The 18673-nt window shown below is 40.3% G+C and overlaps 1 protein-coding gene across 1 annotated transcript; it reads right to left on the bottom strand.

Moving 5' to 3' along the window:
- Window positions 1-868: 868 nt before the first annotated feature.
- Window positions 869-18603, bottom strand: smox (spermine oxidase). Its single transcript, XM_069715374.1, has 7 exons — window positions 18505-18603; window positions 11041-11275; window positions 9503-9729; window positions 7127-7300; window positions 5599-6343; window positions 2596-2756; window positions 869-1428 (listed from the first exon to the last, which is right to left on the bottom strand). Exons 2-7 carry the CDS (start codon window positions 11246-11248, stop codon window positions 1276-1278), a joined length of 1668 nt encoding a protein of 555 aa, XP_069571475.1. The 5' UTR covers window positions 11249-11275; window positions 18505-18603; the 3' UTR covers window positions 869-1275.
- Window positions 18604-18673: the final 70 nt, after the last annotated feature.

Here is an 18673-nt window from a genome sequence, read left to right as displayed (position 1 = left end):
AGAAGCAGGGAAAGTTTTGAATTCAGAGTTGTCTGGATATGTCGGCTTATTTTGCATTGTTTTTTACAATCTTGTAATTTTTCTTTTTTCAACCCTGCCTCTTGCACTTTCTCCCACTTTATCTGCCCACAATAATAAAACACTTGGGTAGTCCATTACTTTTACCGAGGTAATGGGTTTAATGATATGGAGTGTGTTATCACCAAAGAGAATCACCAAAACATGTTTAGCTTGTGTAAGGGAACATGAAAGGGACATGCTGGGAAATCAAGGAAGTTTGAGGATTTATTTTGCTTCTCTATTATTTCTCCAATGATACATGACAAGTGTAGCCTAATAATTAGAAATAAATTGAAACACAAGCAAAATGTATGTTCTTATTATCTCCCCTTACAGTATATGAAGAAACCTGTAAAAATGTTGTCATATAAGAAAGACCAGTTTCCACATTACCAAATGACTGCAAGGTGTTTGTATGTAGTGAGGAAAAGCAGAATTTAAAACCTGTTTTCCTGTCTCTAATTCAAACTTGTTATTGTTTTCTCAGACTCTGATCGTGTTTTTCACCGATGAAGAGGACTTGCCGTGTTGTCCAACAGAAGTGAGGACTGGACCGAGGTCTGTTTAACACCATCTGTCACTCTGGCACAGCAGTATACAGTAGCTCTGGAGCTTTTTCGTCTCTTTCCATGTGCACTCACTTTCTCCTTCCTTTCAGACATTTGAACAGCTACTGAAGTAATGATGGTATGGAAAAAGCTCTTGCTAGTGGTTTTACTTTCCTGGAGAATATTCTTGGGAACAGAAGTGGATAAAGAGGAGATATACAATTGTGGGTTAAATATTTTAACAAATTAAGAAACTGGTATTGTTAGATGATGATAGATTTTTTTATTTTGTTAAAACTTTAGATTTTTGTTTAGTATTTCCATTATTTTTGAAATAACATACCATTACGTACAGAAGGCACTTACAAAAACAAGTTAAATTACAGATGCTGTTATGAGAAACATTAAATCACTGATTAAAAAAACCCAAAAATGACAGAGATAAAGACAAGAAATGACAGCACCATTGGCAACTTTTGAACAGTACTTCTCAAAAAAAATGTTGCATGATTCAAATCTACAGTACAAAAAAAAAAAACAATACTCATTTGTTATCAGTGTAATAATGCCCGAGCTACGCTTTTATAACTTAATCATTAAGATAAAACGCTTCAACGCAACAGTTTTGTACTTCTGTTTTTTTCACTAGTCAGAGGTTTGTTTTATTTTATATATTAGGCTTTGTGGTTTCCGCTCTGTGCAAGTCCTGGTACATCTCTATCAGGCTAGTGGCCTCTCTCTGTCCTGATAGCAAAGCACCATGGGTAGTGGAATAGTATTTTCTGTGGGTGGCCTCTCCAGCAAACAGGACCTGTAGGGGCTGAGGGGAGGAGTGGGGAAAAAAGGGAAATGAGCAGAGAGGGAATGAGAAAAGATTTTAGAGAAGATAACCAGATTCAAAAAAACATCCTTCAATATCATCTTGACATATATTTGGCCTCTCCCGCAGTGCTGTTTTCTATTTCTGATTCCCTTGTTAGCGCTCCACATGCAGGGGGCTTCAGTAACTTTCCTCGGGGGTTATGATTACAGTTTGACAGGGCTGAACACTTCAGCAGAGGGGCCATTCCGTTCCTTCAGCAGTGTCAAGTGAGCACACAGTTCCTCCACCCCCACCCCTCTGACCCCGTCTCCACTTCACCCAGAATGCATCAGATTTCATGGTCTAGACTCAGCATTCATATAAACCTCCTGACACCAGATGTATTTGCTCTGCTGTGCTGACATGCTGCGTGATGGCACCGCAAGCGCAGGCAGGCATAGTAAACAAACAAATGTACATATCCTGCAGGAGAGGGACAGTAATTATGTACCAAATTTGTACACTCACAACAGTATAGAATATATATTGTAAAGGACTTAAAGAAATACAACTATACAAAATAAGTCAAACTTTTTTGAAAAAAAATTATTTGAAGCCCGTTATTTTTTGTTGTTGTAATATTTAATTGTAATTTCTTACAATTCAGAAGTATGAAAGGACAACACAAATGAGGAATTGGGTGATTAAATATGAATCAGTATTTCATTGGCTTTAAATGGAAAATTTCTTCCAAGGAAATACCTCTGAAAATAAACAACTTAGAACTTACAACAAGCTAAAACTCTAATCAATGTCTTCAAACCTCATTTGACCTTAAATTAGTAATAAAGTTTATATCTCTTTTCAAAATATCTTGTACAAATTTATTAGGGCATTAAAAAACTGTTAAAAAAAAGAAGAAGCCTGATACCTCAAAAAAAGAGCAAGTGAAGTTTGTTTCTCAGTATTCAGCTGTCCGCATTATCATATATGAAGTGCATTAAACACTATTTAGTAAGGTGGACAAAATATCAGAAACATGCTACTAAATTGAACAATTACGACAAATGTGAGGTTACAAAACAAACTTTATGACTCAATTGTAATATATTATAGTGTACATTAGAGGTGTCTTATTATTGTGGTATCGTGTCCACCCTGTGTGTTGTTTTGTGGTTGTCTTACTGGAGCCTTGGTGCTTTTGGCATAAGGCAGTGGCATGGCCAACCTCTCACAGTCTGCACCACTGGATCCGACCCTGGTGAAGGAGTAGGAGCCTCGGATGTACGGGTTACTGCCCCACGAGGAGCGCAGGACACGCCGGGGCTTTGGAATGTCGGGGTTCCCTGTGGACAAGACAAGTCGGGCAAAGAGTCAGTATAGATAATGTTGGGAGTGTGTTCAAAACCTTAATGACAATCTGGTGTCTAAACAAGAGCACTGTTTGCAGCAACGGTACCGCGCTGCGTTGAACTAAATGCTAATTTTAACATGCAAACATTCTCCTCATGTCAACGCTAAACAGCTGTTGTTTCGCAGATGCTATGTTAGCGGGTTAGCATGCTACCATTTGTTAATTAGCCATAAACACAAAATACAGCTGAGTTTAATAAGAAAATTATTAGGTTTGAATTTTAAGTGTTGGATCATAAACAGAGTATCACAATGTTTTAAACTTTGACCATATGATGGCGCTAGACCAAATGTCTCGAGGGTCAAAGTGATGACAGTTTGCGTCTGCGATGGGTAAGGCTTCCATTTGTATGAATGTGTAACTAATTCTACTGTAGCATGTGCAATAGTTGTCGGGACCACAAAAATCAACATCATTGCAGCACATGAGGTCACCATGTGAGGAGCATGAATGTCTGTACAACATTTAGTGCCGGTTTAACCTGTAGGTGTAGAGATTTGACAGCATAGGAGTAAAGTTTGAGCTGCTGGTGGTGCTAAATACAAAACAAAAAAAAGCTCACTTCAGTCTTTATGGGAATCTAAAGACTAGTTGTTAAGAGAATTTAATCTGGTGGACAGGCTGACGTTGAAATTCCTAGAGCTGCAGAACTGGCGTGGATCAAATGCCAGTACATTACAGAACCAGTTCTGCCAACACTAATCAACTTGTGACCCTGTGTGAGCCGAGCGGTACCCACGAGTCTGCATGCAATTAAGCGACAGCTGAGGGAATTAAAGCACACCGACCTAAATGTCGTGTGTGTTTATTTTCTCAGCGTAGTTTACATTCTGCCTCTATAGGCATACAGGAGATCATTCCTGCCGACCGCAATAAGACTGCACAATAACTCACCTCTGGCAAAATCCATCACACAACAATAACACTGTTGACTGTGTTTCTTGGTTGTTTGTATATAATATATATATAGATATATACTGTACTGTATGTACTGTGCATTTTATATTTTATATTTATATTTTTACTGCTATTTTATTGCTTTTCTATTGTTCTATTGTTATCTTATTGCTTCTGTATGCTGCTGTAGCGGAAAAAAAAATTCCCCTCGGGGATTAATAAAGTAACTACCTAACCTAACCTAACCTACAGGGAGTCCACTGACCTCATCGTGAAGTCACCGTTACTGTACTCAGACTGAGACCTATTTCTAGTCCAATGATGGGAAAATTACTCCGAGGCTTGGTTCAAAATCAAACATATCGGACATTTATTCTTGCAAGAAGGAGCAAATACATGCCACCCTCAAAGAGAGGTGTCCAGCATTGCTCCCAGATCTCTATCATTGCAAATAATGTATGTGGACAGAACCACGATTCTTTACACGTATTGACTGTGTACTGTTTTTATGTTACTTTGTAACAACTTGATAACTACTTAATTCAATTTTGATATAATAAAGCCTTCCCAATTCCATAAAATGTTGTGATTACTATAAAAGCTATGTGGATAGATTAGACAGTTGTTGGAAAAATTACTCAGAGGCTTGGTTCAAAATCAAACACATCGGACATTTATTCTTGCAAGAAGGAGCAACTACATGCACCCTCAAAGAGAGGTGTCCAGCATTGCTCCCCCCCAGCAGGGCTCTCCCCAGCAGTCCTCTATGTCACTCCTCTGTAGGGCAGCTTTTATACAGTTGACAAACAATTGACAGTCACTCCCATTCCCTTTGTATCTGCTTTCGTATGGTAATTCACAAGATACACAGGGGAGTTGTCAATTAGTGGTAATTGGTAAAACAATAAAGGAACCACTTGCAAATAAGACAGACAACACAAGAGACTTTCTGGAGCCTGCTTGACAAGACTTTCCGGGTGCCTGCTTGACAAGACTTTCCGGGTGCCTGCTTGACAAGACTTTTCGGAGCCTGCTTGACAAGAGACTTTCAGCAGCCACAATGCAAACGAGGAAGAGACTAATCTTTTTTTCCATCATCCAATAATCAGTCTGTTCTCTCTGCACTTCTTTCCTAATCTATTGCCAAACAATGTGTCAACCCACAGTACTGGTTACGTTTGATGCTGTAATCACCTTGAAGCAGTTTTTAAAAATGTTCCTGTGTTGCACAAGAAGTGATGCGCTGTGATAACTTGTAGCAGCCAACACCAATTAACCACAGAGAAAACACTCAAGCTGTGTGTGGTGTGTATGTGTGTGTCAGGGAAAAGTATGTGTGTGTGTGTGTGTGTGTGTGTGGGAGGGTGGGGTGGGGGGGTGGGGGGGGGAATAACATGTCAGTTACAGTAAAAGGACTATTTGTCGTGTCACTGGACACAAATGGATACCCGAGTCATTCAGCTGTTATTCGTCAGAATTTTTTTTTATTTCAAGAAGCTGCTTACGCCACAGTTGAAGCTTATGTCATTTCCCTTTCTCTGTAAAACAATGACCCAACCCGAGTCATGGTTTATATGAGTCACTGAACTGTCAGGCTGAGGCTCTGCCTTCCAAGGATGTTGTGTTAGTTTTTAAATCTTGGTGAAAGCTAAACTAGAGAAGAGGTCTGTTTTCTGTCATCAAATCTGCAGACGTCAGGATTATAAAAGCAGTAGAACATTTTGTTCTCAGTGGTTCTTCTTTGGGTAAATTACATACTATAAATAGAGATGTTTTAACATAAAATCCTGTGTAGACATCTAGTGTGTGTGGTGTAAACAGGATGTATAATGGGTAACCTTTGACAGCTCTGTTTGCTCATGTGTGCATGCTCTGACCTGTAAAGCGCCTCAGCAGCTCAGTGCAGGTCTCAGCCACTGTTTCATCATCACAGCGCTCCATGTATAGCGCCTCCTGTCCACAGATCCAGCCGCTCAGCATGTAGCCATAGCGCTCCGGCGGATAGAGGACGTCAAAGCTGCAGATTTTCTTGTACCACAGCTCCTCGGGGTAGGCCAGCTGTTCAAGTTGAGCCTCATCCTCCCACACAAACTGGATGCTGTTGCACTCCGGGCTCCAGAAGGGCTCTTCAAACTCTAAGAATATCTTGTCAGTGGTGCTGATGCCCAGCTTCTCGATGGCGAGCACCTTGTCCTCGGGCAGAGAGGGGGAGAACATGGCCTCGTGGTTCTGCTTCAGCACGCCAAGAGAGGTCGTCACGATCACGTGATCGGCGGTGATCCACTCCTCGTCCTCGCACTCCACACAAATAGGGTGACCCAGGATCAGAGGGTTCTTGTGCGGTTGGCAGCCGTGGTTGTTTTCATTGTGGTTGTTGTCCCTACTGGTGTCGTTTCTCTTGGCGATCACCTCCTGATGCTGGGCCGAGTAGTTCCAGTGGATGCAGCGGACCGGTTTGCTAAGGCAGACGGTGTGGGAGGGGATGTCCCGGGCCAGGAGCTCCACGATCTTCATAAAACCTTCAGGAATGACATAGTGTGCTCCAGGGATCTCTGTCCACTCTCCAAACTCACTCAGAGACACCTCATCCATACTGGGAGAACTGCTTTCACAACTCTCCACCTGAAACATGAGACGACATCAGCTCAGGGAATTACATGCTAAGATAATATCTGCAAATAAAGTGCAGTCACCTTACCTGAAAATAAACTGGACCACAAATTTCCAATTAGCTGTTACACCCAAAGCAAACTTTTGGATCACTTTTGCAAACATCCTCCTTGTATTGTAAAGTATATCAGCTCACTACAGCCACTGTATTCCTTACAATATGTCAACAAGTCATCTCTGCTGCTCCAGCCCTGAACAAACCAGCATGATTTATCTGGTCTGAACTTGCTGGGAACACACGTGTTTTATTCAGAGTCCACCTGTGTGTAGTGAATTGGAAAAACCTAAAGATACTGCTGCCTCTGGCCCATTAGCTTGCGGACCCGTATGGTAGCTCAGTGGTTTGTATGGCACTTTGCTTCATTTTGCTGCATTTCATGACATGCTTTGTTCCCTGAGCGCAGCAATTTTATTTCACTGATGTCTACAGGTGTAAGTTGAAGTGATTACCTCTGCTATCTCTCTTGTCCTCTTTCGACATGAAGGCAAGCACGGCCAACCGACTGCATTTCATTGTATGTTTTCACATCATTTTTGACTTAATGATTCATTAGTGGATCTTCTCAGGGCCTTTAAACATCCCCATAGAATCAGTATTTACAGAGTCAACCATGTTGCAAAAGCACTTCCCAATTCAAAATAATTGATCTAAAAACAAAAACAACAACAAAAACTCAGGAGGTGGTATACTGCCACATTGTCCCTCAGAGACATGGGTCAGAGGATCACACCCACCTTGAGGTACTGTTGAAGCATGGACAGTTTGAGCTTCTTGGTGCTCTCAGAATCATCTGGATCCAACATGATCCTCTTGCGCACCACATCTCGTGTAAAAACGCCAACACTGTTCTGGCTCTCGGCACAAACTGGCTTCCCGTTCTGGAAGAACTCCTGAGTCAGCTCGTACACCTAGAGAAGGGCGACAGGCGAAAGGTTACTCAGGAGGAAGAAGAATGGGGAATGAGCAGAGGATGGTGAAATGGGGAACCGTATGAAACCAGTTAAGTTCAGTGACAATCTCTTTAGGGCAGGAGGTCAGTTCCCTTCTAGCATGATGGAGAAACACCAAAGGCAACACAAATCACAACACATTAAAAATAAATGAGCTTCAAAGTGACTTCGAAGTCATCGCTCTAAGTCATCCCCACTGGTCACTGATTGGTCCGCCCTTCAGACTGGCTGAGCAAACTTTCATGCGAAGAGGGTTTACAGACTGTTATCAAAGCAAAGACTGAAGCCGTGAGCAATAGACGGGCAGAGCCAGGGTAGTTTTCTGATGTTTTATACAACATCATAGTAATTGTACACAGCAAATGATTACTCAGCAGATAAGGATTTTTATTTTTTTATTTTTTTTTTTTACATTATATTCTGTATACATGAGTCCTGCTAGAGGCAGTAGAAAATAGCAGGCGTACCTTCCACTCTCAACAAAAATGTGAGCAAAATTAAAAGCACAGAGCATAGCGAGTCCTCTTCATGTGATGCTGACATCCATCAAGGTGGAAGGATGACGAAGTAGTGCTCATCACTACAGCTTGCCAGCCACGGCTGGATGACATCACACAGCATTGTAAAGATGAAGTGGTCTGGAAATATTGGCTCAACTTATGTTCTTTTCGTTACACTAAATATTGAAATATATACCCGAAAGGGCTTCCTGGAGTTTTCCAAGTCAAGTCAACTTTTGTAGTACCAAATATGTCTTAGAGAGCATGTACAGCCTGTAAAAGTGCCCGAAAATAAAGAACATTTCTAAAAGCAGGGAAACTGGAGGGATTTGAACAACAGAGTCATGAACATAGCAGAGGAAAAATATCTCTAGTGTTCAAGTTTATGAAAATGGAAAGTGTTCCTGCCACTATGTCTCTTACGGTGTGAAATTCCGATTTGTCACAGGTCATTGCGTGCATGTAGAAGTTAAAGCTGTTCTACCATTAACAAAATCAAAAAGCCTTCTGTGTTAGCTTTATCTTCCCTCTGTAACTGCTTTTCCTGACATGACCTACTTAAACAACAAAAATCCTGCTCGAAAAATACAAACAGTAAAATGGAAGATTTCCTTGTTAAATTCAACATGCTCTGGTTGTCATCACTAGCTCACCTTGGGATGTTTGGAGATACATTTAATAATGCTGCCATTGAGGCTGTGGGAATATCACATTGTTACCTCTTAACATACAGCTTTCCCTTTTGATTCCTCTTAGTAACTTTAAGATGGTAAAACTCATCTTGTTCTTAATTATCTAACAGTATCACATGCAGTAAATTCTCTATCAGGATATTACACTAATGCATTAGCGCTATATGATGTTGACATGGATTGCATGTTTTTATGGCTGTACCAATGTATCAATCTATAAATGAATCTATTAATAATCTCCATGTCTTTATGCACATTTCTCCAAACTCACCTTGACCAAGTGGCAACCAACAGTGATGTCGCGCATTGGTTTGTGAACTTCCTTTAGGCAGTAGTTCTGGACAATTTGGAGCCAGAGGTGACCATATTTGGAGGAGCTTGGGAGGACTGAGTGGCGGATCAGACTCTATCTGAATGGAAACCCGAGGACACTACGCCCCGTTCACCACTAACAGAAACCTGACTGCCTGTCAATCAAACTGACAAATCAAAATTCATAAGGAGGAACTTTAGCAAATAACACGAAAATAACTTTTGGAAAAAATTGAATTATGAGAAATGTTGAATGGGAGTCTAAGGAGCCAACTACTCCAGCCCTCGCTGGTATTGCAGTTTATGGCATTCCGCATTGGCCTAATTTTTCAGACCTGGAAGATACATCCACTTTACACAGTCATCCTGACATAATCAGCATCTATGGAAACCTTTTGATGTCCATTAGAATTTAAAGTTTGAACATTGTTAGGCTGCACAGTGAGTTTGTAATGGCTGACCCACCTTATTAAAGAGTCACATTGTCTTTATTTAAGCTGGTTACTGCATGTGACATAATTTAACCAACATATTGTGTTTTTATGCAGGCTGAACATTGTGTATCTTTTGTTTTCATGCATGCATCCACTTGTGCATGCAAATGTGAATTCATGGGTGCATTATTACGTGTCTGTGTGCATATGCGCCCCCCTCACCTCGTTGTACAGGTCACTGAACTCCTCCACCAGGTCCTTGGGGATCCTCTTCCCGACATTGGTCTGGTAATGAGCCACACCGTTCTTGGTGTACAGGCTGATGCGTCCCACACTCCTCTCCCCGTCTGTGGTGTGTTCCAGTAGCCCGTTGTCCTCTGCCAGGTGGTACACTGGGTTCCCATTGGCGCCATGGATCCAAGTGGCTCCGAGCTCCAAAGTTGTTTTTCCTACAAACCAGTGACAAAGATCAGTGGGAGTTAGAATGAAATTAATCTCTTGTGTGGTCTTAAATGAAACAAAATGTAAAGTCTGCTTGGCACCAACTCGAGTGTTAGATAATTGGACAGCTCAAGAAGGAGGTCAATGCAATTAAAATACTGCAGTTGCCGAGGCCCACCGGAATATAATGAATTTAACATTTTATATTAAGGATAATGGCATCATGCACTGTATGTTTTCTACATTCATTAATACAATGAACACAGACCAATGCTAAGACAGAAATGCCTAAACGCCTCTATAGTATGACCACATAACATTACATGACAGATAATTATCCCTGCGCCTGACATATAGGTTTACATATAACCGTGCAGAATGAGTGTGTTTTTACACATGACCCTTTGTGTGTGCTTAGGGCCATGAGCAGATGCCATTCTAAACGTGTTTGTCCTTGTCAGTGGAATGCATTTGACATAATGCGAAGTCGGTTTCGTTGGAAAAATCCTCTAACATAACTAAAGCATGACAAGTAAAGGCATCAATGGTTTTCTTGAAAGTAGACACGCACCAGATAAAATGTATCCATTCAGCATATTTAACGAAACAATCCAGATTGTGTGACTGTATGGCTGACTGATTGGACAGTTTTCTCAGTAAATATAAAAAGTATTCACAAATCAAAATTGATAAGCCTTAGCGCAAAAGACAGATGCATTGTACTTTGACATGAAACAGGCTCTAGACAGTTTCACAATACTGTTTCTACAGAATGGCGTCTGAATGGTGTCAGACGATTCTTTGTTCATATATCAGCAATCAAATGATGCTTTGTATGTATTCAACAAAATTATCAGTTGTTGGAAGAAATGTATTTTTCAAGTGCACAGTCTGTCTGCAAATTTCCTAATTCAATCTTTCAGATGTTGTAAAATGCATCTTTGAGCTGTTCAGCAGGACTATCGATCATAGTTCTTGGCTTCACATGTGTAAGTAACACATCTTAAGCAGTAGTTTGGTTTGGGAAAGTATTTTCCAAAAGTGAAATGAGAGGATCAAAACCACTCTCGTACCCGTTTACAAAAATGAGGCTAAAGACGACAGCTTAGCATAGCATAAATAGTGGAAATGGGGAAACAACTAACCTGACTCTGTTGAATGGTACAAAAATGCCCTCCTACTAATCTAATACGCTCTACACCGTGGAGATCATTGGTTTCATGGGGTACCAGTAGATTTGTAACATTGACATACTTGCTAACATATCCAGCCGTATTTAGTGGTTGTCGATGCAGATTTTTATAGGTACACATCCTCACCGTGCTGAACACTCTGAACTCTCCCGCCGATGTGGTCTGATGCCTCTAGGACTGTGACATCCGTGAAGCCGTTTTTCAGTAGGACCTTAGTTGCAGCAAGGCCAGCCAAGCCGGCACCAATCACTACTATTCGAGGCTGCCGATGAGTTCGTAGGTCGCTACTAAGAGGATCATCAGTGCTGTCTGAGGAAATTTCACAACTTTGCATGCCGTCCAAGATCCTCTTCAATGAAGTCTGAGGACAAATTAAAGACATGACTACAGTTAAAAACAACACCATGAGTAAAAGAAAAAAAGTCAACACATTTTGTAGTTTTTATTTCCCATAAATGACAGAGCGTGCCTGTATTAAATACATGTGAATTAAGTGAGTCATATTAAGTTGCATGCCAAATCGCAGTATTTTCCCTAATGGATACATTCCTACATCATATCTCCAGTGGGTGTTTTCAGCTACTACTGCTTCTCTCTGTTGAAGCACTCGGGCATGCGTTACTCTGATATAGATTAGTAAACTTAGTATAACTACAAGGACTGTGAATGGCATTCAAAAATTGCATTGAAACATATTGCGCTGAACTATGAAAGCTAAGTTATCTTGTGCATACAGAGCATAGTGTGCACAAGATGATTTGATTAAACAACGTTATGTTTTTGATTAAACAACATTATGTTATGTGCTCAGGATTGGTATCTTGTGAAAGTTTTAAAAATGAAAGATCATCTTTCACTTTAGGGGCTCCATAACAAATGGTGTCACTGGTACCTAGGAGACTTCCCAACACGCTTTTCACTTGAGCTATTTAAAAAAATTGTTTGAATAAAAACTGATGGGGATATTGCTCTGAAATTTCTTTCAATTCATTTGTCAATGCTTTGAGCACCACAAAAACAAATTCATTCACCTCCATTCTATTAGAGCGGTGATTGTATATTTTTACGTGAGAAAACTAAACCTAAACTAAAAATATTGACTGTACTAAATCTTTGCCATCTTTTTTGTTTGTTTCTTTTAATTTGAGCAAGTGCACTTGCAATTTACAAAAATCAGGCCTTTTGGAGCTGTTGACTACAAAACCCTCTCTTATAGCTGATAAGTGCTGCTCGTTGATCCTCCTGTCGTATGACCCACATTTACAGCTGTGGTTATAACTGTGATTAACTTAATTTACAGTCTTTTTTTTCCAGTACATGTTTCCATTGTTCTGTCTATACTCGTGTATCACTGTTTATTGAGCATGAGGCCAAATTAGAAGTCCTGAGACAACCCTGTTATTTCCATCGGAGTTTAAACTAAAGATAAAAATACTTCTTGTTACAGAGTCTGTAATTATACTGAAATTGCTCAGAGACACTAACATTTGGAGTGAAGAGGGAATACACTGGCAACCTTGTGATTTCAGTACACAAGGCTATGAATGTATGGACAGCTCTGTGTGGGAATAACAGTGGGAGTCTGTACAGAAGAATTTCCTCTTAACCCAATAGACACATTTTCTGAGCATCAACATAAAGTAGATTTCTTTTTAATGGAACATATAGATCAGTTAACTATTATCACTATTATCTGACAGCTTTGAAATTAGTCTGTTTTCATCATCCTGACATGCATAAGCAACAGTTTCAACCCTTCTAAGGTAACCCATATCCTGCTGTTACACACACACACTCCTTGCTTTGTTACCACAGCAACACTGGAAAGAGGACAGTACTTATATACTATGTAGAAAATACACATTGAGTTTCCCTCAGCTGGAGGACATTCAGCAGTAAGGATCAGGAAACAGCCACCTGTTTCATCGTAAACTGTAGGAAGTCATTCATGTTCAGAGCTGAAGTACCAAAATAACCTACAAATATATCTTCACAGATTTTTTTAAAACTTTGATTCAGCTTGGTGTTTGAGAAACTGTGTCATAAGTAGGTTGTCGACGCTAAAAATTAGCTGATTGGCCAGAAACGTGTGTGAGAAACATTTTGGTAAAGTCAGGACCAGAGAGTGACGTCAGCACACAGAGGACATATTCAGGCTTTTTTTTTTTTTTTTTTTTTAATCTGTGCAAGTACCTGTTTATAACTCCATCAGAGTCTTGGTTGATTGGAACACAGATGTGGGTTAAACCTGCTAATCTGCACGTGTCATCACATCATCTGACCTGACTTCACGACGCTCATCCTGATTGACACTGCACAGATTTACTGAACAGCCGATTCTATCAAAAGTGGGGAACTATCATGACCCAGATGTAATGGCGATAACATGCAGATGTTTTCCGAGAGTTTGCTTTGTTCTTGAAGTGGAAGCTGTCATTAAAAATTTTAAGAGTGCTTCCAACTATTGTGAGTAATGTACTCAATAATTTGAAAGCCATCTCATTCACTGAGTTATACTGAAGCAGACATTCTGGTTAATTTTATCTGATTATTTTATCCAAAAACAGTTTATCTACTCATTTTTTTCGATAATGTAATACAATACCACGCTGTAATATCAAATTTAAAAACCATTTTTGAGTATTTTACCCATCCATGCACAATCCAATTCACTTACTCAAGTGAGACTCTTTTCTGCTTGTAGTTTTGATCACACTGCTGCTTAAACCAGAGCTTTGCACTGAATTGCGTCTTTGTAAGGACCAAATGAAGCCAAGTCTCAGCTCCAGTTCAGTCTCTGACACTAATCTCAGCTGTGAATACTTTGTGCAGTAAATGGCTGCATACGCAAAATACAGTTTAACAGCAATCATCTGTTGGCTTCCCAGAATCTGAAGTTAAAATGTTGATGAGACATGAATAGACTCATTCTGGGGCGTCAAAGAACAGTGAAGGGCCGATGTTGGTCAGCAGTGTTTATATTTGGAACAATGTTACATTAAGAAAAGAAGCACCGAAAATGATAGGGGCTGTAAAATAAAATTTAAAAAAATTAAATAAAAAGGCCTTTCTATAGGAGGTAACTTTAAAAAAAAATTTAGTCTGTGGTCTTGGATTGAGACGAACACATCCGTTTTCCTGGGCTCCTTGATACAGTTGCTGCTCGTTTATTCTGCAGCTGTCAAGGAAGACACTGTCTTGTCTTGACATGACTTGTGGAAAGCAGCAAATGTAGGCAACACAAAAAAAAATTAGGAGGTAGATGGGGTGATCTTGTTTGTAGCGGTTTGTTGGTTGTTTAGTGGTTGTATTTTGCTTAATGCAGTGGAGTGTTTTCCCCAGCCATTTTCTATTAACATGTGTCCATATGACTTGAGGTTTACTGTGTGTCTGTTTGTATATATGCACATATCATGGTTGTATTGATAATAATAATGGTTTTATGACACGGCCAGTTTCCTCTACTTAAATGCGATGTAATGGCCGTATAAGCAAGCTGAAAACATTGATGTAATTACTATATAGTACAAAATGCAAATATATATGGAGTGACACTGTTTCCTGCCAGTAGACTGCAACAGACCGTTAGTTTATACAGAAACTTCCTCACCCATTTTCCAAATAGAACAATTAATCAGTGACAATGTAAATCATCCACATGAGCTTCCTGGACAGTTGGATCACATCTCTGCGAATTTGCAATTGGATTTTGAGCATTCAAATCAAAGAAAGTCTTTTCGTTATCATAAAACACTTTTTAAGTATAGGCACAGTCATATTAGCAGTGTAGTCTCTGGATTTGGTGGGGAAGGAACAGGGTTTGTGGTCATGTATGTCAGTTGAGCAAAGATAACATTGCCATAGTACATACGCACAAGTGAAACTAGTTTAGATGTAAAGCAGGTTGAGCAGGAGTGGTGGGTGTGGGTTTCGAGGGGAGTCGTTCTGGGACGCCAGGATTGCTGTTGAGACTTCCCGAGGTGTCGTGGGCCTGAACTTAACAAAACACAGATGAAGGGTGGTGCCACTTGATAACCCCAGTGAGCTACTGCACACTCTCACCTTGTTGCTAAGGCGTTGTGCTAGGTAGTGTCTTACATTGGTGTATGAGCGTAGCATGCATAGTGTTATAATAGCATCTTATGAGTTAGTGAGGAGCTTGGTCGGTGAAGACAGGTAGTAATATTAAGTCAGTCGACCCTTGCAGTGTAATTCTGCGTTAATATGGCACTTTGTGTGTACTTTCAAACTAATGTGCTCTTGCTCCCTACAAGTGTTGCTGGGATGTCGACCTCTTCAGACTATATACTTTCACACATTAAAACGAGGTTTGGTTGTGCCATAAATCTCCTCTACATCCAGAAACAGGATGACCAAGTAGGTTTAGGCTTTTACTGTTCATTACAGAAGTGAAAGAAGGCCAGACGATTGTGTCACTCTATTGTAAGGCAGGAAATCTTTTCGCAGTCTCCCTATAAGAGTCAATCAAGGATGTTCCTGACTCTGTATCATTTAAACTGTAAAATATTTGCATCCCTTGTTGGGAGAACTCCTGATCATTGCTTTAAAAAAAAATGTGTGTTTACTCAGAATAATGCTTTTAATACTGGCTTGACCTATAAAATAAAGCCCATTTCACAGCCAATCTCATATTATTCATCAATTCATAATCACCACTATTTAAAGTGAATTGTGGCTGCAATTCATAGAAAGCATTTGATCACTTCACACACAGGACTATTTGACAGATTGTGCATCCTTCCCTTGTTGCTTGTAATTCCAGGACTGGTTAATACACTCACCACATGTCACCGCTTCACGCTCTGCACCACCACCGCAGATTAATATGAGGGCCATCCTTGTGTAGATAGGCGGCCAAGGGTGGGGTGGAGTAAAAAAGGGAGGGAGTGGGCTACCGCTGACCTAGAAATGGCAATCTACAGTGCAGTGCATCTGCCGATGGACCTTTCAAAAGCAGGGCCAGTCTTTAGCAGGAATGGCTTCAATGGCAGTATCTGAGCTCCCGCCTTTCATCTTTACTGCTGTCCTCTCTCCTTTAAAGGTACAATATGTTCAATTTTTTTGTATTTTATATTCAAAAATGATACCTACAGTGTGGAAGCCTGGCACTTCTTCCAGTCAAGAGTATGTACAGAAACACTATTGACACGTGCTTACATCACACGCTGCGCCTCAGCTTACTCCGTCGCTACTGATGCAAATGTGAAACGGTGGATAAATTGTTTTTAGCATTCCAACCCCCACTCATCTCACTGTCGGAGCCGTTTGATCCTTTCAGTCCCATAACATTTGGAATGTAAAGAAGAGCAGCATGAATTATTTTATCCTCATTTAAGTCAGCATAGGGCCAAACAGGAATTCTCGTGGTTCAGGCAGCATAGGTCTCTGGTGCACATGTTCTGCCCACAGAACATGCCCAGTATGTGTTCATCTGGCCAGTGAGGGGAGGTCTCTCCAGATACCAGATGTAAAAACTCTGTATACTGTGAAATACAGAGAGACTTATTTCGCTGTGATATTTATTTAAATGTAAATGCGGTTCAGACCAGTTGGCGTAACAGAATAGCTGCTTGTGATTAGCTTAGTTAGCTTGTAATCTACATTAAAAAAAAAAAAAAAGGCAATTTTAGGTAGGAAACAAACCCTGTGTACTGTCCTTCTGTGGACAATTTAAAACAGATCTCTAGTGCAGGTAATGACAACACAAATCGTACGGAAAAACATTCCAAATGGTGTCAATATGTGGTTTTACTGTGGTTGTTTTCTTGCGACTAGGGTCCTGCTAAAAACAGATATAGGCAAGTTATAACATAAACTACAGCCTTTGCCAATGCCCTTTTTTTTTTTTTTTTAATCGATCCACTACTGGGTCCATACAGTCTAACTTTACAATCATCAGTTATTTAAAACAAATTTTTAAAAAAAGCCAACTATTAACAAACGAATGTGCAAGAATATGCCAAATTCAACCAAACTGCTGAAGCTGAGAGCCGGACTGAGGACAGAAGGCCTGCACACCACAGTGACTCACTGTCACCTCTTAAGGTACAAAGTGGTTTTACAAGACAGGACTTAAACTTTACATTACAGCTTTAATTGTGAGTACAGCCCTTTGCAGCTGTGTCCACACTCACATCTGCAGTTCCTTTATCAGTCCCCCCGTGAGTATTAGCATGGAAAGCGAAGTGTCTACATCCCTGCATGACAAAAAAAAAAAAAATCACACTGTAGTCTGGGGGATTCGTGCCAAAGGCCAGACATTCCACACTTCTCTCCCAGCTCTGATTTTCCCAAGCTGGGATGATGGAGTGGAAGCACCATACACACAAACACGCACGAAACACACACACACACACACACGCACGCACGCACGCACACACACACACACACACACACATTTAACCTCTGTGTGACTCTACATCACACTGGTTGTACCCCTGATGCAGATACAAAGCAGAACAGTGCCCTACTGAAGTACAATGTAACCAACAAGTAGCTCAACATACTCATTCAAAAGTGCACAATGATCAAAGGCAAATTATCACCACTGTTAGCGATAATACACCAAATGACCACAGAAGAAAAATTGATAAACGGAGAAAATTCATTTAAAAGTTATTTTTTTGTAGATTAATAAAGAAACCAAGAAAATACAGGGACTATAATAAATTGCTATTAAGGTTTATATATGCATGTGTGTGTGCAAATTTAAGGGATAACAAATTATTGATCACTGATAAGAGCAGGGATATAAGACAGTAAGCAACAAATGAAACATAAACTCCAGCTATAGGGGCTCTTATCCTGAACTAACCTTTGTTGAGCTTTTATCACGATACTAAGTGACCCATTAAGCACTAATTAATTATTTAAAATATACCATTAGTTACACCTTATAAACCCTGGTGGGTGTTTCAGAAAAAGGACTAAAATGCACATGATTGAATAGAGATTTTTTTTTTTTTAAATAACAAGTAACAGAGGATAAAAGTTTGAATAAAGAGCAGATAAAAAAAAGAGAGTTTAATCTATTCTCTGGCTGCCTGAACATCTGTGTAGTAAAGCCTATACTGCCACGTATAAGCTGCGATGCCAAAGTGGCAGCAGTTTCAAACAAAGCAAACAACTTCACTGAGTTACTTTTGACAAATTGTGAAAAGACAACATGTGGAAGGAACACAACAAAACCCGCACGCTTCTAAAAGCGGACTAATTCATCAATAAAACCACATTATTCCAGTCAGAGCAGCAATAAATAAATCCATACACAGAGCGACCTACGATACGCCAGTGTAAACATTTGACTCTGTCGGTGCGCATGTTGCTTTGTGAAGCGTTTTCCTATTTCATCAAAACAAACGGGTGACATTTGATTTCATGTGTATAAGCTCGCTCGCGGTAGCGGCGCGGGCAGCTGCGGTGAATAAACTGCTCTCGCAATATTCCCAGCGACATGTAGCCTGTGAAACAGCCTGCTCTTTTGGTCAACATTTAAATCACTGCGCTTCCCATCAACCGTCTGCCGGGTAATATTTCTGTTAAACGTGTTTTGTTAAAGCAGCTGGTTACCTGACTCTCGTTGTCTTCGGTTTTAAAATCTCAGAGTGCTCCGCTTTCCTTTGTGCCGTTTTTCCCCTCAGACCGGCTCCGCTTTGTATTTATGCCTGGAAACCAGAAGCAGCCAGTTTTTCCGTGGCCGCTGCCTCCTCATTAATTATACATGAGTAGCGATGACGTC

Source organism: Brachyistius frenatus, unplaced genomic scaffold, assembly GCF_029030835.1.
Source record: "Brachyistius frenatus isolate BFR_SWC_R1_liver_20210118 unplaced genomic scaffold, ASM2903083v1 Contig_142, whole genome shotgun sequence".
Lineage (NCBI taxonomy): Eukaryota > Metazoa > Chordata > Actinopteri > Embiotocidae > Brachyistius > Brachyistius frenatus.
This window is presented reverse-complemented; position numbering and strand designations above follow the sequence as displayed.